Source organism: Uloborus diversus, chromosome 7, assembly GCF_026930045.1.
Source record: "Uloborus diversus isolate 005 chromosome 7, Udiv.v.3.1, whole genome shotgun sequence".
Lineage (NCBI taxonomy): Eukaryota > Metazoa > Arthropoda > Arachnida > Araneae > Uloboridae > Uloborus > Uloborus diversus.
The window spans coordinates 148,708,200-148,735,919 of NC_072737.1; the positions used below are offsets into that span (position 1 = coordinate 148,708,200).

Below are 27,720 nucleotides of genomic sequence, written 5' to 3' on the forward strand. Positions count from 1 at the left end.
CTGTTATTCCATGATTTTAAGTAACTCATTGTCTTTTAAAAATGTTACAAAATATCATTAATATATAATAAAACCACAGTATGCAACAATTTCATTCATTGCGGCAATAGATAATACATATATTTTTTACTTTGACACCACGAGATTTGCCGCCCTTAAAATCTGCCACCCTAGGTTACCTATGCCAGGAGCCAGGCCTGCCTGCACCTGTTTTCTATTTTCTTTTTTTTTTTTTTTTGCAGCTACTTAACCTAAATTTTGCTTGCAGCTTTGAAACTTAGTATTTTATTTTCAGTCAAATTTTAGTGATGATTTCCAATAAATGTTACTACTAATCTAATAGACCTAGCAGACTATTTTTCGGTTTTCCAATCAGTGTCGCAGAAAAAAATTCTGTTAACGGGTATGATGCATATAAACATAAACAAATAGAATAAGAACAAGTATGTGTTGAAAAAAGTTTTAACCCGTAACAGGAGAGGTGCAAAAGTAGGGCACAACAGCGGACGTAAGGTCTCAGAAACTGCTTATTTTCAAATTTTTTTTAAATCATGCGATTAAGATACATTCCTGTAATTTCCTTTAAATGTACTTTCATCAGCACGAGAAAAAATATTTTTGAACTTTGAATTGAAATATGCCTTTTCCAAAGAAATTTAACCAGAGCCTTTTGAGAGAAATCATATGCTGTAGTAAATAATTTACTACTCACAATAAAAATTAATCCCTTATCAATTAATGATTTTATTTTAGTTGTTTAGTATATACAGAAAATCTTAATACCAGAAAATTGATTATATCACATTACGGGAAATTTTTGACAGCCCATTAACTGCTAGTATTTCCAGTAATAGTTCAGCCCTCATTGTCCCTAGAACATTGTTACGTAACTTTTGTGAACATTTCACACAACCTCATCTAGAATATTTTGCATTTCTTCCGCATAACACTGATAAGATAAATGAACCTATCTCCGTTAAGAGCCACGTCCACTATTGCCAAAAATTGTAACACTGAAGGAGAGGTGTTTTCTCACAGACCGCTTCTAAAGAATGCAATGAAATTTAAACCAAATGTACTCTCCAAAAGATACTGATAAGCAAAGGAGGTGTTCAAGGTCACAAAATAAAAAGTTATTGGGAAAAACTATTCAATCAGACTGAAAATAAAATAGGGGTGATGGAATGAACTTTCAAGCGGTCTGTGAGACAGCACGTCCCTTGTTATGGGTTAAAAAACTTTTCTCACTATATGTCTGTTGTACCACAAATTAGCTCAGGGGTTGTTTCCAAAATAAACTAACAAGTAAGCAATTTAAAAAAAAATGCATAAATATTTTAAATCTAAACTTTGATTGTTATAGTTAATCGCTTTGTTCAAAAATTTTAGATGCAGTTTTGATTTTTTAAAGTATTTTTTCTTTTTCTTTTTTTCAATAGTGGTAAATAGAGCATGGGAAACTATGTATTAGCTGAATTCCCCCACAAGTACACTTTTAAAACATCTCCATATAAAAATTTCTTGCATCAAAACAATACCTTAACTTATGAGGGAAAGGGATTTAAGCTTATAACACAAATATTTAGAATGCTGAAGAACAAAATCTTTTTGGCAGCACACAGTAACAGAATTTAAAAAAAAGTTTTTTTTTTACATCTTACCAGAATATTAGAATATTTAAGTTAAACTTACACCTGAAGTGATAAAACAAATATTTAAAAGAAATAACAATTAATGATTCAATGAGGATTTCAACGTGGTTTCTTAATCCCACATTTAAAAGTTCTTTTCCGCTTTATTTCACCAGCTGATTGCAAACCAATTAGTTTATTATCCAAAATCTTCCTTCTGAATAATGGAGTGGCAGATTTTGAAAATTTCCCGAAGGAATAAAGTGCATATTCTAAAGATTGATCTGATGATAAATTTTCTAAATTTTTTAAAAATGTCCCAAGGGCAGGTTTGAACGTCTGTGGAGACCTTGAAGTTCTTTCTTTTAATTTTGTGCAAATTTGATCCAGTAAGTTCAACACCGTGTGTACTTGCTGATTAGGTCTATTTTCTACAGAGCACGGAGGAGGATGTGGTGGTGGATGAAGAGTAGTCAGTAGACTATGCGGAGAAATTATAGGCTCCGGATTCTGATTTAAAACAGTCAAATGTTGACCCATAGTTTCATTACTTTGAGAAGCTAGTGTGATCGATTGATGAGTAGTATGCTCCAGGCGAATCAATAAACTTGATTCAGTCAGCATTGACTCGTGAGGATTGAGAGCAGCACTATGCTGTTGCAGAATATGACTTGTCTGCAGTAACGTATTTGAAGGCATCAGATTATTTGGCGGATTCAACACAGAGCTATGAGTCATATCTGAGTTATGATTGAGATTTTCGCACGCTCCATTTTCATCTAAGAAAAAGTCATTTCCACAAGGTTCTAAATCATGAATAGAGATATCGGGAGTAATCTCTTGCATGGCAGGACCAGTTTTGATTGCAGGCTCAACAGGTTCATTATTCTCAACTTCTTGTCCAGTAGCTAAATGGAATAACAGATTTTTATCGTTAGGAGAATTCGGAAGCACGCAGTCATAAACTGGAATGGGGAAATTTCGAAAGACAAGCAACTGGTGCTTGCATGGTGCACCTAACTTCCCGACTCTGCATTCACACATGCCTAAAGTCACATCTACTTGGTACGTCGTGTCTTTAGTATCATTATGTACTTCATACTCACTTTCAGAATTCTGTGTAATAGTATAAGCTTCTCTGGGCAGTTCTATAAATAAAAATCTCGCCAAACGAACAGAATCTAAACGATTATTTGCTAAATCTATCAGTCTTCTTTCGTAGAATGTGTCTAACCGGGACAAAAAATCTACTACTTGCAATGGGTTATAAGTTCGAGTGCGACTCAAAATAGGATCTTTCAAAATCAACATGGATGACTCCCAAAATGTTGAAATATCATTCACTCCTGGTAGCAAATTAGGTCTATAAATTAATGACCAGTCATGTTTGTGATTATAAATATGCTTCACATAATCAAGAAATATCGTATATGATTTAACTAAATTATCACCTATGGTATAAGCATAGTTCATTTCCAATTCTTCAGCACTCTGAGAATATAACAGCATTTTTATTTTAGAAAACAACATTGATCGATGATCTTTTTTTACTGAATTCTTTCTATCCCACAAAAAATTCCATGACGCTTGTAGAATATGTGATAAACATATGAGTAAATGCGATTTCGGGTAACATATTTTCAAACTTTGTCGCTCAATTTCACTGTCATTAGTAAAGAAAATATCCGGGCCATCGCTTTTGTTATAAAAGCAGCCTCCTGGTAGAATTTGTTTCCACAATTCTAGAGCAGCTCTGTAGCATTCAACACTAACCGATGTAGTAACGATGCAGCCCAGAGGAATAGCACCAATAGAACTGTAAGTGACAAACAGCAAAATACGACAGCTGTTAGGTTCATCCATATCTCCGTATGCATCCACAAAAACAAGCTCTCCACTCTGTTTTATTAAATTGTGAACACGGTTCATGAAAGGCGTACTCAAAGCCATCACTATGTGGTCAGAAACTATCTGCATCCCTGCAAGGCCTCCACTTTCACAGAACTTGCAAAGTACGCCTTCAAGTTGGCTCAACATTTCACTTTTAGCAATCAGAGAACTTTCCAGCTTACGTTTCTTTTTATTCTTTTTTTCTGCACTGACAGCTGAAGCATCTTGGCATAACACTTCTTCATTGAAGGAATCAACCTGAGAAGAGTTGAGGGAAGATGAATTTTCACAACTGGTGAGGGGAGCAAAATTTTTCTTATCAACAGCGGCATTTCCCGGCACATCTGTACCTGGGTTTTCATCATTCGAAGGGCAGGATTGCTTTCGTACAATTTTATAATAGAGCCTAAAAGGATAATAAATTGATTTTAGGGCAATGAAATGATGCATATGTAGTTATTAAATACAGCACGTTTTATTTCTGCTAAAACTTTATTTGAAGTTTAGGTGTAATGAGCGTTCAAACTACAACTTCTTTGTACTTTTATTTTTCAACTGAATTCAAAGAGATAATTTTGTGCTACCTGCCAACATTAAAAGCTGAAAATTAGGAAGACATAGGTGTAATTAGGATAAATTTAGGATAAATTATGCATAAATAAATTTAACAACAACAATTTCAGTGTAAGAGGGATATTTAAAGAATCAGCAGGAATGTTTTAAATTATGCCTGTACAGGATCCAAAATTTGGCATTCAGAAATCTGGCAGGGCTCAAAATTCAAAAATTCAAAATACTTTTATTACCTTTTAAAAGTTAAAAAAAGAAAGAAAATTTTAAAAGATATTTCAAAAGAGGCATAAGTTTGTTTTCTTTTAAAAGTGGTTAATTAGACATTCCCTGCAGTAGGTAAAAATTTAGGAAACACATAAAAAATATGGAAAGTTTCACAACATTTTTTGGGGAAGTACAAATTTTAAAAGAAAGAAAATGAAATAAACATGCATAAAAATCGACTGTCCATTTTTGGATTGTGATTGTTTTACTGCATAGATCTTTCCTGAAATTCTTACACTGAAAAATCTTTTTTTTTTAATGGAATTTCATCTTTTTGATGAAAATTCAGGTGATATTTACTTCATTGGGGGAGTAAGAGAGAAGTTTGTAAAGTTTAGGAGGCTCCAGAATAAATTGGGATTGTTGGCAGCTGTGATATATTAGGGAACTAGATGGAACTATATTCTCTTGGTAGCTAAAGATGTCATATTCAATGATGAATGGAACCACTGGGCAGTGTGGAAGTTTTCTGTTAGATCACATTTAGACGGGGCAGTGTTAAACCAGGATTGCAGGGTTGGAGTCACACCAAAGGTAAAGGATTCAGATTTGGTTGTGTTACAATTTCAGGAGTCAGAGTTCCTTATTTTGCTTGAAGTCTACAGCTTTTCCACCAGATTAATTTTGGGGCAAAAGAATCGAGCATTCTAAAATTCTAGAAGTTGGAGCCGCTCATTTTCCCTCCAATCCTTAGCCCTGGTTAACAACATGAACAATTCTTACATTCAAAATCCTGAATCAATTTAGACAGAATGATCAATATTAGTAGTCACCAACAAAGAAAAAATCTAAGTTTAAATAGGTAGCTGATAAAAAATATTACCATGATTTGTCCTCTTATTACCTGAGTAATTGTCACTTTCCCCCAAAAATACTGTTTTATTTTTGCTAAATAAGCTTTGCACTGGGTGGCACTACTAAAACAAAACCCTCTATTGCGGAAAAGTTTAATAATATGTCTTGTTATATTTGTTCAATCAGTAGTGAAATCTTTACTTTGCAATTAATTAGTTACATTGCTGTTTGCTTAAACTGTTATTAAAAAAAAAACATTTTAGTTGCAATTTAAAAGATAATTTATAGTTCAATATATATATTTTTTTCAATTTCTAAAAAAAAAAAAGTAGTGTTTAGAAAAAATAGAAAAAGAAAAAGAGGGGCAATCAGTACATTTGCTTTTTCAGGCTACTGGTGACAAGGAGAAATTCCCAATAGTGACCTTTTAACGGTTACAAAAAGTATAAATTTCAACAAAAATAAATAAATAAAATTATTGAATAAATGCATTCAAATAATTTCAAAACCTTTTAAAAAATCTGAATTTTTAAGGAGCAAATAGTTTTAAAACAAAGAAATACTTCTTTCATAATGGTTACTCATAAATTTTTACACTCATGGTGTACTGAAATATAGTAAATGTAGCAACAAATGCCAACAATAATATTTTAATTAACTCCATGTTCCAGTTAGTATTCCTATTATTCACGTATAGGGTTGGTGTTATGAAGGTATCATGTGTTTTGCTCCAACTAGTAGAGAAATCTTTTTCAACTAATTCTTTGAATCTACTTCAAGTCTAAACTTTAACTGGGTTTCATTCTAGTAGTTTCATTTACTTTTCATGGAGCCAAGTATTAAAGTAAACGTTTCTTTAGAGACATTAAGTTTAAAAAAAACTTAAAACAATTATAATGTACTTTTTAGAAGCATAAATTAATATATCTTTTCTGTTATTAATTGCAGGAAATACCCAACATTTACAAACAGTTAAAACTAAGTATTATTATGTTGCATATCATATTTTCTTCTAATTTTGTCCTTGAGAAAAATATTTACACATATCCTGGTGTTATTGCGGCTCTACTCAATAGTTTAGCAACAAAATGGAATTTTATATTTACGTGTAATATGTCATCAATGTACCCATTAAAATAACATCATTGCAACATAAATTTCCACTCAGTTGCAAGGATAATTTTCAATATTTTTAATTCTTCTATCGTATTTTAAATTATTGTAAAATGGGGTCTAATTTTTAGTTCTTACCTGTAGCAAAATTGAGGATCTGGTAATAAAGCTCGATCATGACAGATTTTTTCAAAATTCTCACCATGCTCTAACAGTAAATCATACTTATGCATATCTAGGGCTGTAGCTGGATTGTGCCCCAGTTTGAATAATGTAAGGATTTTTTCTTTTACTTCTGGAAGTACACTTCGGTGTTTCAAAATTTCAGGGGTCAATATAGCATGGTTGTGACGGAAATCCATCTGAATTACTGAAGGATAATCAGGTAGGTGAGGGTCTTTGGACCTAGGAATACAATACAAAATTTGTAACAGAAAAAAAAAAATAAGTTGAAAGAAGATTTACTGCAGAAATTAATAAATTTACAAAATACATATTTTAAAGCAGAGGGTCTCAACTGGTGGCTCCTAATCTCAAATGATATTATTTAGCAATCCTCATGGGGTCATTACTCAAGATATCATTCTTACTTTTAAAATAATAAATTACATAATTTTAAAACTATTAAATTATATAAATAAATACCTTTGTGCTGAGCAGTAAAGGAAGAAAAACAACGTTAAAACGAGCTGATGTGTGCATCACATGACTTCCTTTTACACCAATTTAATGTTATTTCTCTATTATTGCAATTTTAATGTGATTCTCTCTCTAACTCTCTAAATGTCACCAACAATGGCTACATTAAAACCAGATTTTAAAAAAAATAGCCAAATTTGTCGCCAAGTTGGCGAAAAAATTTGGCAACAAAACGGCTACCAAAAGACTGGCGATATATCGCCAAGTGTCCGCCAAATTGTAACACCACTTGAGTTTGCATCGAAATTAACAATGAATTTCCCCCAAAAAGGGGCAAAAGTCCCCGTTAGAAACACCCGAATGCAACCAAAAAAGGAGGTGCACAACTAAACCTCACTAGGAGTCTACTTACCAAATTTCAACTTTCTAGGACATTACCTTCTTGAGTTATGCGACATACATACGCACATACGTACATACAGACGTCACGAGAAAACTCGTTGTAATTAACTCGGGAAACTTCAAAATGGATATTTCGAGCGTCTATACGTTCTTAGGTACATATGTACGTGTGGTCGGGTCGAAAAAAAAAACTCAGCATTCATTTGGGGGTGAGCAAAATGGAAATTAAGGCCGATTTTTGAGTGAACATTTTTTCGCGAATACAATACTTCCTTTTTTGTAAAAGGAAGTAAAAAAGAGTCACCACTGAGCTGAATATATGTTTTTTTAATCTCATTCTTATAAAATAACAAATCAGGAATGGCTAGGTATATTTGGCAGGAGAACAATTAATTTATAAGAAGCACAAAAAAAAAAAAAAAAAAAAAAAATCGTCGCCAAGTTGGCGAAAAAACTTGGCGACCAAAAGCTTGGCGATACGTCACCAAGTGTTTACCAAATTATAACACCACTTAAGTTTGCATTGATATTAACAATGATTTCCCCCCAAAAAGGTGCAAAAGACCCCCTTAGGAACATCCGAAAGCAACCAAAAGGGGAGGTGCACAACTAGACCCCACTACGAGTCTATGTACCAAATTTCAACTTTCTAGGACATACCATTTTTGAGTTATGCGAGATACATACGCACATACACACATACACACATACGCACATACATACAGACGTCACGAGAAAAGTCGTTGTAATTACCTCGGTGATGGTCAAAATGGATATTTCGCGTGTCTATACATTCTTAGGCACTTTTCCGCATGTGGTCGAATCGAAAAAAAAAACTCAACATTCATTTGGGGGTGAGCAAAATGGAAATTAAGGGCGATTTTTTGAGTGAAAATTTTTTTCGCGAATACAATACTTCCTTTTTTGTAAAAGGAAGTAAAAAGCACAAATTTGCCAATTACAGCAGACACATGTTTCGGCGTTACAGGGAACGCCTTTTTCAACGCAAAAAGTAATGAGCTTATGGATGAAAAGAATTCTTTTGTTTATCGCGCAATTAATATTTGTTTTTCATCAGAACTTCTTAAAGTGGAACTTAATTATCTTAAAGCTGTGGCAATTGATAGAGACTATCCGCCAACTTTGATTGATTCCATTTATAGAAAACTTTCAAATAAATCCCAAACTAATGTTCTTAACCAAACCTTCATCAGAAAGAATTTGGTTGTTTTGCCATTCTTTCCATCTGAAAGCTATCAGGTTGCTAAGATTCTAAAACGTTTCCAATTCCAGGCGGTGTTCTCTCCTATTAATAAACTTTCATTCTCTTCTCTTAAAGATCCTATTCACCCTCTTAATTGTTGTGGAATTTATAGAATTAACTGTAGTTGTAAACTTGCCTATATTGGACAGACTCGGCGTGCTTTAAAAATTCGCTTGAAAGAGCATCAAAATTATGTGAAAAAACAACAATTAAATAAGTCTAGTATTGCTCAACATTGTTGGGATTCGAATCACTCTTTTGATTATCAGATATCATTACTCTTATCAGATTATCCAAAAATGCCCCAATTCATCAGATCTTAAATTTTGGGAATCTTTTCATATTTTGAGGAACAGTTCAAACTTAGTTAATGATCTTAAAGCAGTTCCATATTTTTCCAACATTTGGCTCCCATATCTTTAATATTGTCCTTTCCTCATTCCTCCTTTTCCCATTCATTTTTATCTATATTCCTTTAATTTTACCTTTTTTGTCTTGTTGACATCCCCCCCCCCCCATTTTCTTCTATTTATCTTTATTTTTCCTTTTTTCGAATATTTTTTTTTTCCTGTTTATTTTTTTTTCGTGGTGTTTTTTGCTTCCATTCAGCTTTTCCTTTCTTGCTGTTCATGGTTACTGACATTTTCTTTTTGTTTAAGCTTCGGCTTAATCTTTGTCCAATTGAATTCTTTCTTTCTGGGTTCTGTACCTAAGAGAAAGCTCTTGGCCTTTGCTTGCATTCCTATTGGTTCCTGATCGGTTTATGATTTTCTCATTGGTGTTTGGCTAATCCGTTATTTTTATCTTTTAAGCTGCATGCTTATCTGCTCTTGGCTTTTGTTGGATGTCTTTTCATCCATAAGCTCATTACTTTTTGCATTGAAAAAGGCACTCATTCCCTGTAACGCCGAAACACATGTCTGCTGTAATTGGCAAATTTGTGCTTTTTTTTTAACGTTGTTTTTCTTACTTTATTAAATGATATGTCTGCTGCTGTAGAACTGCATATATAATCATTATGCACGCTTCACCTGCATCTTTTGTTATTGCCTATCAAATCTGAGTTTTTTTTCTTTACTTTTTTTTGACAATATATTTATATTTTTACTTTTGAGCCTTATTTAATAAATTTATTTATTTATAAAAGTTTATTACTAGGTAGTGTGTATGCAAATTATACTGTAATAATGAACCCAATCTCTTACCCAATTGCAATCCTCTTCCTAAAATATAGCATTGATTTATGATCATTTATAATGTCAAAAATAACAAAAGATGCATGTGAATTGTCACAATGTTATATCAAGGTGATTCCACGTCAACTGACCCTGCTCGATTTTAGCAATTTTATAGAGATGTGGAGATGTCTTTGAAACTGACTTATGCAAATTTTCAGCTTCCGAGATCCGAATCCTGAGTATCTACGATCTCCAAAATATAGTGCTCCAAAATGGCGGATCAGCTTTTTGAGAAGAATTGCCATGTTGTGGTCAAGGTTACAGAAAATTTTATAACACTGGAAGCATGAAATTTTAAGAGCTTAAAGTACATTTGTTTGTTCTATTATTTATGTGAATTTGAGCTCATAAGATTTTGAGTAGCACGCTCATAAATTTGTGAAAAAACGCTCTTTTATACTGAAATCATCATTTTTGAGACTTTAAATACGTAAGATGATTAGGTCTCATGGTTTCTAACATGAGTCTAAAACTACACAACGTAGAGCACAATTACAGCTCTTGCTCAGTCATTGGCTCAGGCGCTTTAGAGTAATTGACCTAAAACTGATTATTTTTGTTTCAAATTATCAACTTTAAGACCATATAATTAAAAAAGTTGATTAGTTGCCATGAGTTTCTAACCTGGGCCTTAAACTACACGTTTCTAACCTGGATCTTAAACTACACAACTCGGACTATAACTACAGCTGTGTCCCAAAGTTGTTGACCTGTCACGATCAAAGTTATTGACCTCTAAACTTGGGCATTTTTAAAAAATCATCGTTTTTGAGACCATTCAATTACTAAAGTCAAGAGAAACGAAAGCTATTTTATATTTTTCTTAGTATTATACTGTGGTGAGTAGTTCTTCATGTACTTATTTCTGAGGGTTACTCATGGCTTTAGCAGATATCCAGGCCTAAACAAGGCAAAAAAAGGGAAAAAGAAGTAGCAGTTTCAATTGACCTTTGCACTCAAAGCCATGAGTGAGCCACCAAAATATTTATGCTAGCATGTACCTAGTATTAAGTAGTATCCTTATTTAAAAGAATTGGCTTCGTTCACTCAATGCTTTTGAAGCAAAGCAAGCATATATTTAGCTCTTTTTTCTCACGATCATAAACTTTGACCTCCACTCGGGGGCAAACAAGTCAAATTAGGGAAGAAAAAAGCTTCACTTTTTCTTATCACAATACTAGTAAAGTATTCTGAAAGTTTCAGGAAAATTGAAAATGTCAACCCATTCACTTTGTCCAGCTTTAAAAAAAAAAAAAAAAACCTCTTAATAAACTTAGGTAGAACAAATTCAGACAAGCTGCAATATTGAAACAGCATTTTTTGATTACTGGGGTAAGCGGGACAACCGCCACGTCATTGACCCACTCCACTCCCCCCACCCCGGAAGGTATGTGAGCGGCGGGTTCACGGCCACATTGATTCACTACACTACTCCCAGAGGTGACGTGAACGGCACATCCTCCTCCATGTCGCCCTACTCTACTTCTTCCGGAGGTGATGTTATAAGCAAGATGATCTTTGCTGATATGTTAATCTTTATGCAATACTGAGGCACTAAATTTTGCTTACTGGGGTACACAAGACATCTACTGCCATGTCGACCCATTCGGCTTTTCCCGGAGGTGAGGTGAACAGCACAATCATCGCCACAATGCCTGACTCTGCTCCTCCCGGAGGTGACGTTAAGAGTTACATGATCTTTGCTGATATATCAACCTTTATGCAATAATAAGGCAGCATTATTTGCTTACTGGGGTTAGCGGGACACCTGCTGACTACGTTGACCCGCTCGGCTCTTCTCAAAGGTGATGTGAGCAGCACAATCACCTCCAGGACAGCCTACTCTGCTCCTCCTATAAGTGAAGTGAGCGGCAAGCACTGCCACGTCGCCCCACTCTGCCCCTTCCGCAGGTGAAATTATAAGTTACATGATCTTTGCTGATATGTCAACCTTTATGCAATACTGAGGGAGCATTATTTGCTTGCTGGGGTTAGCAGGACACCTGCTGACTATGTCCACCCACTCAGTTCTTCCGGGAGGTGACGTGAGCAGCACAATCGCCTCCACGACAGCCCATTCCGCTCCTTCCACAAGTGAGGTGAGCGGCAAGCGCTGCCACGTTGCCCACTCTGCCCCTCCCAGAGGTGACATTATAAGTTACATGATCTTTGCTGATATGTCAACCTTTACGCAATACGCCTCCACATCCGCCCACTCCACTCCTCCCAGAAGTGAGGGGAATGCCAGCGCCACCACATAGCACCTCCCGGAGGTGAGGTTAAAAGCTACATGATCTTTGCTGATATGTCAACTTTAATGCAATACTGTGGCAAAATTTTTGCTTACACAGGGGTAGAAGTGACCGACTTGTCACATATAGGACATTTTCCACAAAAAATATAGGACAAATATAGGACACATTATATGAATAATTTTGCTATGAAAAAAGAAATAATACATATCATATATTATTTAGTTATTCTTATCAATGTTTTTGTTTCAAAAAAAAAAAAAAAAAAAAAAAAAACCCTCAAACAAAATTATAATTTTCATCTCAAATGACTTTCCTGTAGTTGAAAGAATAATTTTTGGAAAAAGTGTACTTTATAGACTAAATAACTGAACAAAATTTGAACAAAGCTGATTTTTATTTTTCTTCCTCACTCATGACCCAAGTACAAATTCCACTGTTATTTGATTTTATACCTAAATTGAACCTTTTACCACTTCTATTAAGAACAAACAGAGCTTGAGGAGGATCCTCCTGACGTTTTTCAGAGTTTTCTTTACGTTCGAATGTTTTAGCATGCTGTCTCAAATGGTTGAAAAATGACAAACAGTTGCAAAAATGACAAAAAGCGGTAAAATCATCTTTTCCTTTAGTGCACATGCACCAAAAGTTGTACAATTAATGTCCTCCTGGTTCAACCACTCCACACCAAATTCTGTTAAGCCATACGATTTCGCCATTATAATTCCACTTAATACCACAAACTACATTTTAACGTCATAAGGAACTAACATTCGATGATCCCAAAATTTTACAAAAAGAAAAGATTGCAAAAAGAACATTAGAAAATTCCAATTAGAAAATGCACTGAACACAAAAATATACCAACGATTTGATTTATGGTAACAGACATTGGGGTATTTAGCTATTCTCAGCGGAGAAGATTTTACCTCTAATAATCCACAACCTTTTTCCATATTTTATTTCCAGGACAATACACATGAAAGATGTACATTACGTAGGAATAAAAGTACACTCATGACTAGACGGGAATCGAACCTGCGCCTCTCTGCTTACAAAGCAAGTTGGCGAAACCACACGGCCACCAAGGCCCCTATACCAACCAAAACGAAAACCCCCATGATGGAAAACAAAACAAACGACCCCTCCCAAACGCAAAATTCTAAAACCAACTTCAGACTTAGTTCTTGAGACTCCACCAACTATAGAGTGATGTCACATTGCTGTAGCCAATGAGAGAAGATGCCTGTTGCAGGATTTAGTCAGTTGCGTTTTTTAATTTGAAATTCGTTCGGGCACGTACTTTCAGCGAAAAATCCGATGTCAGAAAGTTTATTTACTGTTCTTTTTAAAAGATATATAGGGTAAAAAAAGGGAATATAGAAAATATACGACATTTTTGAAAAATATAGGATATATAGGACAATTTTGATGCTTTTTTTGAAAATATAGGAAATATAGGATATATAGGACTACTTCGACCCCTGCTTACAGAGGTAAGTGGGATATCCACCGCCACGTTGACCCAGTCCGCTCCTCTCGGAAGTCACATAAATTACAAACAGCAAGAAATATTTTTCGAAGAATGCATTCAAGTGATGCCAAAACATTTTGAGAAATTTTATTTTTGAAGATTTTTTTGGAAAGTAGTCTTTGCATTCATGACAGGAAAATTGATTCATTAAAATTGCTTATTTACTCATAGGTTTATTTGTAGATTTAATTCGGAACTCCAGCGCTCGAATACGCTACCTTGCGGTGATTTTCAAAACTGCAAATGAAACTTAAACATTGCCACGCTGCGTTCCACGTGTGTCTGTTGACGTAAACACTGGCAGTTTGTTTTGAGTATTTATTAACGCAATCGATGTGTCTTAGTTTGCTTTCAGCTACAGAAATTAATTCTTCCCTTAGTAGTATTCTCGAGCTTCTCAAAATAATGTTAGTTTTCATTATTTCCTTAACAATTGGTGAAAGCAAAAATTCTGGATTAACAAACTTGGCTAACGTTATACAAGGTAAAAATTTTTATTGTTTTGTATGAATTTGTAAGAATATGGGGTTTTTTTAATCTTAAATTAATTAAACTTACCATATTTTACAGCAGCATTTAGTTGGAATGGACAGTATGCAAAATATTTTCTTGAATATATTATCGTAGAACAAAATGAATAACCGAGAAAGAATTTACTTTATTCCTTTTATTCTCAGCTGAAAGGTTTCGCCAAATTTGTTTAGGGTTATAGTTTTAATATAGTGCGAGCAAAGTAGCCTTGGCGAGATTTTGCGTTTTTAGTTAAACCATTTTTAATTTTTATCATGAGTGGAATAAAATGGTAGTAAGATTACAGAATTCGATAAGTGAAAGGAAATAATGGTCAATCAACTGAAAAGAAAACTACCACCATATATCCGTGAGAATTTTGTTGATGATTTGCATAACATGACACAATTAAATCGTAACTCAGAAATTAGAAAAATCGAAACAGAAAATTTTTAAATGAACCGATTCAGGAATTCGAGAGAAATAACTCAGCTACAAATGGAAAAAAAATAAGTGCTAGCCAAGCAAGGCAAAAAAGTATCATCTTCTTTCGATAACAATTTGTAATGTCACATTGAATTTTCTAGCATTAATTGTTATTCTTGTCAGGCCACAATTATTATTTAGTTTTATCAAGAATTGATAAATATCGAATTCAACATCGTGGAAATAGCTGCTTAGAACTACGAACTACGTAGTTTGCATTAATCTTTGACGTTTAGTAATGCTTCTTGAATTCTCATTTCTTTCTACGTGGGCCAGAATATCCACAAGACTTTGAAAATTAATTTAAAAAGAATAAAGCGAAAAAATCATACGTACGAACAAAAATCACAACACTTTTAGCATTTTCTTCGTTACCATGTGCGTTTGTTTTAGTTTTCAATTCCACCATTAGACAGTGACTTCAGTGCCCCCTATAGTTTGTTGGAGTTGCGAATACTTTTGATGCAAAAGAGCTCTTCTATTTGAATCAATATAATGTGTTAGATGCGTCCATAGGTAGAGTTGTGGAGGAAAAGTTAAAAGAAGTTAAGTGATTAATACGCACGGAAAGATTTTCTTTCCTTTAGTAACTTTAAGTATTATACAAATCAGCTGTTGCATTTACTCGGAAAAAGCGAACAATTAAAATTCTTCTGCGGGCCAAGGCAGATCCACTTTCTAGTTTTGGAGGGGATTATTATCAGAAGAGGTTCATAAGTAATATTCAAGCACAAAGGTTCTTCTGGTATTATAGAGGAGTTTAGTAAGACCTTATTTGAAGTATGCTGTTCAGCTTTGGTCTCCTTACCTTAGGAAAGATATTTCTGTAGTGGAAGGATTCAAAGAAGAGTTACTAGACTAGTAAGGGGACTTTCAGACTTAAACTATGATAACAGATAATATGTATAGCGCAGAAAAGGAGAGCTAGAGGGGATATGTTTCAGTTCTTTAACTTTGTCAAAAGGAAATATGTTAATGGGTTAAATTTTCTCACGGAAAGCAGGACGAGGGGTCATTGTTTTAAGCTATTCAAATCTCAGGCTGAGCTGGAAATAAGGAAAAACTACTTCTTTAGTAGGGTCGTGGGCACTTGGAACAGCTTACCAGAAGAGGTGGTAATGAGCAAATGGGTGGATAGCTTTAAGAGGGCCATTGACATTCATTGGGGACTTACAGACTGACTAGGACCAGCCTAGCTGGGCCCAGAGCCTGCTGCTGGTTGTCACATTTGTATTTGTAGGGTGATTTGCCAGTAGTTGACCATTTAGTGGAAATTTCTACAAGTTCTATTTAATTTCACAGGAAAAAAACTGGAAAAAAATTGAAATTTTTTCTGTGTGTCTCTAAAACTATCATGATCAATGGTTACTAATCATTCTTCTGTTTTACTTACTATTTTTCAAGTTATTTCGAATAGAAGTTAAAAAGGGAGATTTCGCCAGTAGTTGACCGCTTTTTAAACACTGTAAAATCTGAAATCTACACTATTAAGATCGGACCGGATGCATGCCTGTATGTTCTTATGTTCCCTTAAAGGTTGCCCATGATTGGTTGCTGGGTGGATGACATCATCACAAATGTCATGTGACTTTGATGATGGTTACTCGACAGTGATGACTAATAGGTTAAAATGTCATGAAAACTTAGTGACTAGTTGACGATAAAACTAAGTCACCAAAAAATGCTGCCAACTTTATATTATATCTTCAATTTCTTGCCAAGCCTGTTGACTACAAACTCATATGACATCGTTGAGAGACACCGAAAGCACTTCAGGCGGAGAATCTAGCACCCTAGACCGGTATAATGCTTAAATATCAAAACATTACTACTAAAAATAATGCATTGATATTATGGGTGATCAGTGTAAGTGCAGTAAACTCCCAATTATCAGCAGAATAGGGAGTCATGGTAATTGCGGATAAGTGAATTTCACGAATAATCCGCAAAATAAATTAAACGCAATAACTAAATAAATCAACACTCGCACATATTTTTAAACTCAGCCAGCAATGACCTATTAAATTTAAAAAAGTCACCGAATTTGGTGACATTTAGCAAATTTCTCGCCAAAAATAATGCCAACCTAGCGATATCTCTTTAATTTCTCGCAAAGTCCGTAGCATCCAGGCCAAGCAGATATGACGTCACCATCATGTGTCCCCGCAGGACTCGAACGTTCCCGTCTACCCGAATCCAGTCAGCATAGTTGCCAGAATAATGCCTAAATATTATAACATTACTATCAAGTAACCCTTACATGAAAAATGTTTAATAGTTTATACGGGTGTCCAAAAGTAACTTTCCCTATATACGGAGTCCTAGCGGCCTATTCTCTGAATCTATCGATCCAAAATTTTAGATACGGTTATTTGAAGGTATACGTATGAGATTGATGATTTTAAACAATGCAGTGATCTCATAGATGCGGTTACAGTGATAGAATCTCAAAATTTTCAAATGACACCACCCACTTTTTCCGTGCTCAAATCGGGGCCCGATTAACTAAAATTGAGGTCCTAGGCCCACAATAATTTGGAGGCCCTGTGAAGATTCTATAGCCAAATACAGTGGCTGATTTATAAGTTTGAGGCTCGGTGGAATGCATTTTTGGCTCCTCTTTGTCTATCACAGAACTAAGTAAATCATTTATCGTGTGCATTTATGAATCTCCTTCGGGGCCCCTCATAATTTTGACAGGGTAAATTCACTGCTGGCAGAATGAATAAAAATTTTCCTCTAAAGAAGTTTTTTTTTTCCTATTAACAAGTCATTACTTTTCTACTATTACTTTAAAAATACATGTATTATTTGTATAATTGCAATACTATGCATAATTCTTCAAGTAATTTGGGGCCCCTTAGAAAGATAAGGCCCCAGGCCTAGTTGGCCTGTGCGGTAATCAGGCCCTGGCTCAAACTGATCAGTGTATTGAGCCAGAGATGGTGTTAGATCGATCGACGTGTGACGAAAATTGTTTGTTCAAAAATTTAAGCACCGACTGAAGAAACATGCTTTCCACTTTGCATTTTAAAGATTTTTTTTTTTTTAAAGTTTTGAACATAGTGTTTAGTGTTGGTGCTTCTACTACTGTCTTACCCTGTGAGTTATGCAAAACGCTTCTCTTTTATACTGTCACTGGGATAAACAATTTTCATCTTTGCAGTTTTTGTCACACGCCACTCGTTACAACGCAATTTGAGGTTTTTCAATACGCGGATCAATTTGAGCAAGAAAAATGTGGGTGTTGCAATACAAAAGTTCCAAAATTGGTTTACTGTAACAGAAAATGTGTTGGTGCTACGTTGTTTAAAATTTTTGCAATTAGGAGAACATCTGTTCAAATAACCATGTTACAAATTTTGGTTCTATTGGTTCAGTGGACAGGCGGCTAGTAAATTACTTGCAAAAATACTGTTTTTTTGAACAAAAGTAGCATTATACTTTATCTTAAGCTAAAAAATGTTTGAAATCACTTTAGTTTCGAGAAAAAAGCTTTAAAACCAACATAAATTCATTACAGTGGAATACCTTTATAACGCCGACCTATATAACGCAATTCTCTATAAACCACACAACTTTTCTGAAGTAAACAATAGGTTTTGAAATTTAAAAAATCCCTCTGTTTTGCTTTACAAACATAAAAATTGTTAAGCAAATTAAATTTTGAAACAGTTTTTTATCTTTCCATCTTAATTTAAAGCTTTTAAATGAAAATGAGTATTCATAGTAAGCAGAAAATACCAGGTGGCTCTTGAAGATGCAGCTGTTATGCAAATCATGAATCTAGCACAAGTGCAGGATATTTCACTTTCTTTTAATTGTGAAACATATTTATTTGTGAATGGCTAATTGTAATGTTAGTGCTTTAATACTCATTGCAGATAAAACTCACTCTGAAGTGCTTTTTTATAGATATATTCTGAACATTACTTTCAAAATTTGTGAAATACAAATAAATACAAATACAAAAGTGACGACCAGCAACAGGCTCTGGGCCCAGCTAGACTGGTCCTAGTCAATTAAAATATAATGATCTATATAACGCAAAAGCTCTGGTCCCAAGGTGTGCATTATAACGGTCTTCTACTGTACTTGACCGTTCTAGTCAACTACTGGCATTAATAGCACTTTAGACAACCAGTAGTTGACCACCCCTCAATTCCAGCATAAATGATTAGTAAATTAATGCATTTTTTTTTATTTTCTTAGAACAAACATGGATGATCAGCATATATCAGTAAATGAACATGAAGAATTAAATTTAAGCTCGAGAAATACGATTAAGCATTTTATCCCATAACAATTCTCACTAGTAAGAAAAGTGATTTTCTTGAAATCTTTTGGATGGCTTTGTAAGTGTACCGTCATTACCTCCAACCAAGACTTTAGTTACAACTATAAATTATGAGAGAACACTTCATGGAATGCTAGAAATTATTTCTAGCAACCATACTTAAAATATCTATTTATTTGTTCTTGTTTTGCACATACAGTAAAACCTGTAAAGTTGACCACCTTTGTAAGTTGACCACCTGTCTATGTTGACCACTTTTGTCAGGAACGGAATTAGTCCTATCTTGTATAATGAAGGAAAACCTCTGTAACTTGACCACCTGTCTATCTTGACCACTAATGTACCCCAAATTTGGTTTGGAGTATTGTAAAAAACCCTTTGTAAGTTGACCACATGGTTTATTTTTTAAAACTTAATTTAGCAAATTATTTTATTTTATCATTATTTTTTTATATCTTTTCAAGAATATTTTTGATGCCAGACCAGCATTTTACCAACTAAATAAAACAGCAGCATAATTGAACCTCCTTGTAAGTTTAACCACATTGGAAAACTACTAAAAACACTTTTATACTCCAAACTTGTTTTTCTTTTGTTGTTCTATTTGAGATTACCTTTTTACTCTCTGTTCAATGAAAACATGTGTCAGTAGAAAAGTACAAAGTATTTTTTTCCAGTTGCAATATTTTGTGGCAACACTGGAATTGTGCTAAAGAGTAAAGTTACTTGCATTGCAGTATTTCTGGTGCAAGGGATTAAGAGATACGACATTTTTATTTTCAGCTGCCTTTATGAACTAGGACAGTCCAGCTTGTTGCTATTTGTGTTATAAGTTTTACATAAAATGGCTTGAAAAAGAAAGTTAGTTAAACTTGAGATTGATAAAAAGTACGAAATATTAAAATTAATTGAAAATTGAGAACTCCAGAGAAAATTAGCTGACACATATGGAATTTCCAAAACTAGTGTCTAATAAGTGCGTCAAACTTCAATAAGGAGTTATTTTTTTGAAAAGTAGATCATCATGGTTATAAATGTATTAAATGTATATGAGAAAAAAAATAAGCGAAAAATGTGTTATTTTTGATTAGCTATGAATTTTTAGGAACTATTTATATCAAATAACTTCTTATAAACTTTTTTTTTTGATCAATTTACTGAAATTTTAAATTTGCACGACACATTATATGTCATTCTGGGAAAATAACCTCCTTAAATATTTGAATAAAATTTTAAATTATTGTTTCAAAGTAATGTCAAACAATGAAAGTGACTTGAACGGAAAGAATAAGTGTCAATTAGTCAAAAAATGAATATATGGTGCAAGAAATGACAAAAAAAAAAAAAAAAAAATCATTACCCCCTTTATAAGTTGACCACCTGTCTAAGTTGACCACCAAAGTACTGCACCGCAAGTGGTCAACTTACACAGGTTTCACTGTATTAGTGCTTAGGTGGTCAACTACTGGCAGGTGGTCAACCACTGGCAAATCACCCTATATGTAAATAAGGAGGTTGGGTTCAAAATTATCAAATAAAAACCTACAAAATTTGGCTTAAGTTTTCAGTTGCTTGAAAGGATATAATCACATCTGTGGATTCTCATAGGCCTGTAGTTGTAACTTTTGAACTGACACACTACTATTTTACATTGTTATGACAGCAAAAAGTACATCAAACTACAAGCTAGTTAGTGGTTGAGTTTGCACTTTTGTACTTTTCAAAACATAAATTCTCATGACGATGGGTGATGCAATCAAAGTTTTGACAGAATTATTCTAATTATAAATTGTAAATATTAAAAAAGTATTTTTTAGTATTGTAATTTTACAAACCTGCTTTTTCTTTCAGTAACAACACGTTTTATTGTAATTCCCATTTTTGCTGGACAATCTGTATTTTTACAAGATTCCTTTTCTCTTGATTTTTCACTTCGAGGACGAGTGTTATGCTGGCATCGCAAATCAACCTGTGTTAAAAAATTTGGATAAATAAATTACTTTTCTTGTTAAGCACTGAGCTTTCTATATGATTGACCTTAGTACAAATTGCACATCAAAAACACATGAGAAATCATAGAAATTATGGCAAAAGAGAACATTATAATCAAAGCAATCACTGTATGTTGTTAATCATACATAAGGTGAGAAATAAAATCCGTTTTTTAAATTTACAGAAATAGGGGAGTCTGAGAAATTTTTGAAACTAGTTCTAGAAAACTGCAATTTTAGATTATCATTAGTCATGTTCGGCGGAAGGAGAGCATTTTTCGAAATTGAAATCTTAAAAATACAATTGCAGGCCTTCTTTGGTATGTTGGATACAGTAATGTTGTTTGGGAAGGGTTGAATGTGCTCCTTCTTTGGAGGTAGTACAACAGTACAACATACAACGGTAGGGGGAGTTGGGTACATTGATCTGCTTTTCTACTTTTCATTTCATCAAAACATTAAATGAGCAGTTTGATTTTCTACCCATGAGTTTCATTAAATATTTCTCATTGTCCCAAATTGTTTTGAAAGTGTTCAAATCACTAACTTTTTTTAGATTAATATTTTAACAGAACTATGTAAAGCAAATCAACATGCCCTATGCCTGGGTTTGTATATGAAAACAACTTTTCTTGCAATGAATTTGAATGATAAATATTGTCCAATATTGTGACTAACTTATTTTCTTTTGTGTTTAGAATGTGAAAACATAATGTTTAAAGAATGAAAATAACATATGAGTAAACCAAAGTAAATCAAATATTGCATTCAGAAACATCTACTTTAGCACTATTTATTTATGCCAGAACAATCTTCATCTTCACACAACTTGGATCTTTATAAACTTCACTGCAGGAATATTTCATTTTAAATTCTTCTGTAAAGGTTGGTTTTTGTGGTCGTCTAAAAATAAATAAACATGCCCCAGGTCCATGGTCTCAAAAAAGGCTATCATAAATTTTTTTCTCACATGCAGAAAATAATGAAATAACAAATACAAATACAAAAGTGACGACAAGCAACAGGCTCTTGGCCCAGCTAGACTGGTCCTAGTCAATTTACAATCCCCAGTGAAGATCAATGGCCCTCTTAAAACTATCTACTCCCTTGCTCATTACCACCTCTTCCGGTAAACTGTTCCAAACCAAAGTTCCACTCCCCTGCTAAAATAATAATTTTTCCTAACATCCATGTTAGCCTGAGATTTAAATAGCTTAAAACAATGACTCCTAGTCCTGTTTTCAGTGCTAAACTTCAGCCCCGTAATATCTTTCATTTTAATAAATTTAAACAACTGAATCATTTCCCCTCGGTCTCTTCTTTGCTCAAGACTGTATAATAACAAATAACTGTAAACTAAAAGAACTTACTTTAGGACAGAGGAATTCTATTTCTCACTACCATTGTGAAAAAAAAAATAAGTTTCAGACTTCTGAAAATTACTTGAACAGCTGAAATAACTTTCTGAAAAAAATTGTAACTGTATCATGTGATTTTATTATACAGGATTTATAGGACTATATGAGCTACTTGTAGGTCATGAATTAAAAAAAGGATAGTAAGAATATTAAAATTATTAAAAGCATTCTAATGTCCCCCTAGGTCGAATGAGTCCCGACTCAGGCTCCATATTAGAAATAACAAAATATTTACAAACACATACTTGTTTAAATCCACAACATAATTTTATACCTTTGAACAATTTTCTGAAATGAATAATAATACAGGAGAGTTGAAAATCCGAGTCTCAAAAGTTTGAGGTTCAGTTTAATTCACAGTGCTTTATTTATATTTTCCAATGTTATTTTTTAATAGCTGAAAAATGATTTTCATTAAAATTTGAAATATACTTTGCTATATATGAAATATTTTGATATATATTCTTACTGCATAAAATAATAAAAAAGAGTTTAAAGGTGGGTGTACCAAAACACACCAAGTGGCACGAAATATTTATTGGCTGCTAGAGATGGAATAATAGATGCCTTGGATTATATTTCATCTCGTTTTTTGTGCTCTCCTTCTTAAATTTTTCGAAATTGTAATTTTTTCATTTTTAGATTTCTTACAAGAGCATTTGGTCCCTTGTCCGGAAATTTTTTGTAATATACGTCTAAAAAATGCGACTGTAGACCATATTTGGTAACGTTAGGGTTTCGGAAATTTTTCAAATTTGAAGTTCCAAAAAAGCAATATTAAACGATTCTCAATGTTTTTAGAATGCGAGGTGTTAGGTAGTTCTCCCCTGGAATTTTTTTGAAATTCAAACCCTGAAAACGAGATTTTGATACACTCTTTAAAGGTTTCGGTGTTGAAAAGAGGGCTTCCCAACGATGAAGACTCTTATTTTTAGACCGACTAGGGAAAAAAATAATAGGAAGGGATATAATTAACTGATCAATAAACCGCCACGATTGAAAGTTTTTATTTCAAAGTTCTTTTCAAAAGAAATTTAGATTTTTTGTGACATTCTTTCTTTCAACTTATTAAAATAACTTTTTCCAAGGTCCGTTCTATTATTCTCTTTAATTATAGCGAGGGGCACGGGCCCTGTGCCCCTCCCCCTCACCAGAGGTGACCATCCCCCCTAAGTTCAAATTCCCCTCCCCCCTCCAAAAAAAATGTCTCATGTCTTTGCCCTTTTTCTATTTTTTTTTATTTGTCGCCCTTTTTATTTTATTCATTAAAAAATATTTTTAAATCATTTATTTCATTTTAAATTATTTTCATTATTTTTTATTATTTTGTTAAAAAAGTTCCACACTACATCAATAACACATACACACACACACACAAAATAATTAAATAAAATAAAATTTAATTGAAATAAAAAATAATATGAAATAAATAGTTTAAACTAAAGATAAATCAACAAATAAACTTGAATAAATAAATTAAAAAAGTCCCCCCCCCCCCATGCCCATTTACCCACGAGCCTTGTTTGCCTTCTTCCCCTCAAAATTCGCCTATACATTTTTTTAAGAAAACAAAACCGAAAAATTTCGGTGCAGAAACCCCCGGACTCCTTATTTCTGAGTGAATATTAATATTCTTACGATTTAAGTTCATACTACTAACATCTTCCAAGTTTCTGATCAATTTGTTTATTCAATAAAAGCAAAAATTAGTTACTTTTCAAAAAAGTAATTATTTGCTCCCTTTTACCAAAATGTTGTTTATTGATTTTATAAATATTAGCTTAATATTTAAATCAGTATTCCATAATTTATTTTAAATAATTAGTTGATCAGTCAATAAAATTAACAGTTATTTTTAAAATAAAACATGAATCTTTTTAATAATTATGTCCCTTACTATTAATTAAATATTTAATAATTAATATGATTTGTTTCAATTAATTTGGGAAGCGCCAGTTTTCCCTGTATGCCCGAGTCAAATTTTACTGCCAGTCGGACCCTGTTAGGTACACATGAGATTTTGGGGGAAGAGGAGCATTCCCCAATTCCCCTCCATGGCTTCGTCTCTGCCATTGTTTGATCGCTTTTCTCGGAGTTTTTCTTCATGTTCAAGTTCTATAAAACAGAAGAATTTTGCTGTACTCTGTTGAGAAAATTTTTAGGTACACGTCAGATTCTTTGGGAGAAGGGAGGGGAACATTCTCCCAGTTCCCTTCCATGGATCCGCCACTGCTATTGTTTGATCGCTTTTCCTGGAGCCTTTCTTCACATTCTAAAAAACGGAAAACAAATTCCGGTACACTGTTTTTTGAACTGTTTTAGGATCACTTGAAATATTTTTTTTTTTTTTTTTTGAGTGGAGAGTAGAACATTCTCCAGTTCTCCTCCTTGGATCCGCTTTTGCAATTCTCTCTTTGCTTTTCCTTGCACCTTTCTTCAAGTTCAAGTTTTATAAAACAGAATTTTCTTGATCTCTGTTCTAAAATGTTTTAGGTACACATGCGATTTTGGGGGGAGGAACATTTCTCCAGTTCTCCTCCCTAGATGCGCTTCCACTATTGTTTAATCGATTTTCCTGGAGATTTTTGTCAAGTTCTAAAAAACAGAAAAAAAAAATCCTGTGATTTGTTTTCTCAACAGTTTTAGGATCACTTGGGATTTTTTTTGAGGGGAGAGGAAATAATTCCCCAGTTCCTCTTCTTGGATCCGCTTTTGCAATTCTCTCTTCGCTTTTCCTTGTGCCTTTCTTCAAGTTCAAGTTCTATAAAACAGAAGAATTTTGTTGCACTCTGTTGTGAAAATTTTTAGGTACACATGAGATTTTGAGAGGAGGGGAACATTCCCCAGTTCCCCTCCACGGATCCCCCATTTGCCTCTGCTATTGTCGGATCACTTTTCCTGGAGCCTATTTTCAAGTTCAAGTTCTATAAAACAGAATTTTCTTGCTCTCTGTTCTAAAACGTTTTAGGTACACATGATATTTGGGGGGTGGGTGGGAGGAGGAGAACATTCCTCCAGTTCTCCTCCGTAGATCTACTTCTGCTATTTTCTATTTTTTATGGAGCTTTTCTTCAAGTTCAAGTTCTATATAAAATAGGAGAATTTTCCTGCCCTCTGTTGTGAAAATTTTTAGGTATAGGATTGGGGGGGGGGGGGGGCCTTAGCTCCCCTCCATGGATCTGCTTCTGTTATTGTCTAAGTGCTTTTCTTGATGACTTAGTTAATGTTCTAAAAAACGGAAAAATTTCCTACACTCCTGTTTTCTGAACAGTTTTAGCACACTTCGGATTTTTTTTTTTTGGCTGGTACAGTACCAGCCACAAATAAAATCACTGGATTATAAAATCAGCCGCTTTTTAAAATCAAATCTGGAAGAACAGAATCATTGCAATATCAAAACCTGTTAAAACCATCCTTTAATAAAATCACTATCACCGTTTTATAAAATCACTTTTAAACATCTTGGGTAAAAAAAATGATGAAGAAGCATCAAGAAAAAAAGGAGATGGTCTCAGAAGATGAAGAAATCTTATTGCCAAATTTCCCTTCTCCAATAGATGTCAGAAAAGGGCTGGTGTTATACGATTCACTTTAGAGTAAAGAGAAAAATATAGTGTTGAAAGTTACAATGCATTTTGTAAATTTTCAAACGATATTGAATCTTTATTCTTTTTAAAATATTGGCGTATTGTTGTCTAATTAATATCCTTGTGTCAATAAAAAGAATTAACTCAAGTTTAAAATGTTGACGGTATTTTGAAATTTTAATAAAAATAAATGAAATAATTCATTCTGTTTTCAGAGTGTTTAAGCTTAAAAACCTATCATTGTTTAAAATTTAGTGTACGTATGCCGGTTAATAAAATCAAATGTCCTGAGAACGATTGTGATTTTAATAAACGGTGGACACTGTACATTCCCATAGTTGCCCTCTTTGTATCTGCTTTTACAACTCTCTCCTCGCTTTTCCTGGTGCCTTTCTTGAAGTTCAAGTTTTAAAAAACAGATGAATTTTGCTGTATTCTGTTCTGAAATTTTTTTAGGTACACTTGGGATTTCGGGGGAGGGGGGGACGTTCTTCCAGTTCCCCTCCAGTGAATCCGCGCTTGGATGAAACAACTACAGTTGCAAGTTTTGAAAATCATGGGAATATGTACCCTGACAGCAGAAAAATGACACTTTATAAAGACTCGAAGTTTTTGCAAAGGCAATACAATTTAAACTTGACATGAAAAGCTAAAGTCATTGTATAAAATTAGGGCAATGATCTAATTCCAACTAGTTCATTGATTTTGAGTTTGTTGTGTCACATATAATCCTACTTTCCGTTACCGTTTCAAAACTTTGAGGTGCTTGAGCTACCCCTACATATTAAAACATATTGTTCAAACTTTACATACATTGTTTTTATAGCAAATGTAACCAAATAAAAGGGTGAGGCCTTTAAAAATATGATTTTTTTTTTTTTTTTTTTTTTTATGGCTCATAATAGACACCCTACTATTCATTGAACAAGGAAGTAAAATGTGCACATCTTTATACCGTTTAGATCAATAATCAATAAATTTTTTTTAGATAATACGAATTTTCAGTAACTAGAAGTGGTATGAGTCCCAATTACCTCAGATTTTCAAGACTCTACTATATTAACTGTATACTGGATTTTCTGATCATAATTGTTCTTACCTTGAAAACATTTTTTGTTCCACTATGAGGATAGGTTCTTTCTATTCTCATAGTGCACTTTGAATGCATTTGAAAGTCATCAAGCCATTTGTGTGCATACTCTTGGTTTTTACCACTCGTTCTCAATCGTGTCTTAAAGTTGGAACTGTCAGAATTAAAGTTGCAAACCAAGTACTCGTAATCATCGGGTAGGTAAGACTATAAATATAAAAATAATTAGCCTTTTAAAGAAGTACAAGAACAAAACATTAAAATATGACCACACAAATAAAAGAGTTGGAAAGGTGTCAAAAAGGTAATTTAAACACAAAAATAGGACTCCAACGAAGTTAATAGTCCCCGAAACACAATTTTATGCTATTTTGTATTTTTGGTTGAATTAAGAGGAAGTCGAGTCATGACGCCCCTGATCTCCACACTTGTACACATGAGGAATAGAAAAATCGCTGTGAAGATCGCTATCAGATTTTTCAAACACAAAAGTTGGATTCACACGAAGTTCCAAAAATCATGAAAACTGACATAAAATTTCTATCAGCAGTTTAATATTTATTTTGAGCATTGCAGTAAAATTTGAAACATATGAATTATATATAAAAATACGGTACAAAAATAGAAATTACCCTTAAAACATTAAAATTTTCAATATCTGGTTTACAAAATTGACATTTCACAATATTTGACATTGTGAAATTTGTCAACTTTTCGATCCAAAACAATAATACATTACTGGAAAT

The 27,720-nt window shown here is 33.6% G+C and overlaps 1 protein-coding gene across 1 annotated transcript; it reads right to left on the bottom strand.

Moving 5' to 3' along the window:
* Positions 1-678: 678 nt before the first annotated feature.
* Positions 679-27,677, bottom strand: LOC129226337 (uncharacterized). Its single transcript, XM_054860939.1, has 5 exons — positions 27,607-27,677; positions 26,984-27,181; positions 20,724-20,857; positions 6,405-6,671; positions 679-3,927 (listed from the first exon to the last, which is right to left on the bottom strand). The coding sequence occupies exons 1-5, from the start codon at positions 27,667-27,669 to the stop codon at positions 1,752-1,754; spliced, it is 2,838 nt and encodes a 945-aa protein (XP_054716914.1). The 5' UTR covers positions 27,670-27,677; the 3' UTR covers positions 679-1,751.
* Positions 27,678-27,720: the final 43 nt, after the last annotated feature.

Excerpts from the sequence above, each read along its gene's own strand:
- LOC129226337 (XM_054860939.1), bottom strand. The coding sequence starts at position 27,669 with ATGTCAAATATTGTGAAATGTCAATTTTGTAAACCAGATATTGAAAAT. Across the intron at positions 27,182-27,606 it reads AAAATTTTAATGTTTTAAGG|TCTTACCTACCCGATGATTA; the intron begins GTAATTTCTATT and ends TTATATTTATAG. Across the intron at positions 20,858-26,983 it reads GAACAAAAAATGTTTTCAAG|GTTGATTTGCGATGCCAGCA; the intron begins GTAAGAACAATT and ends TTTTTAACACAG.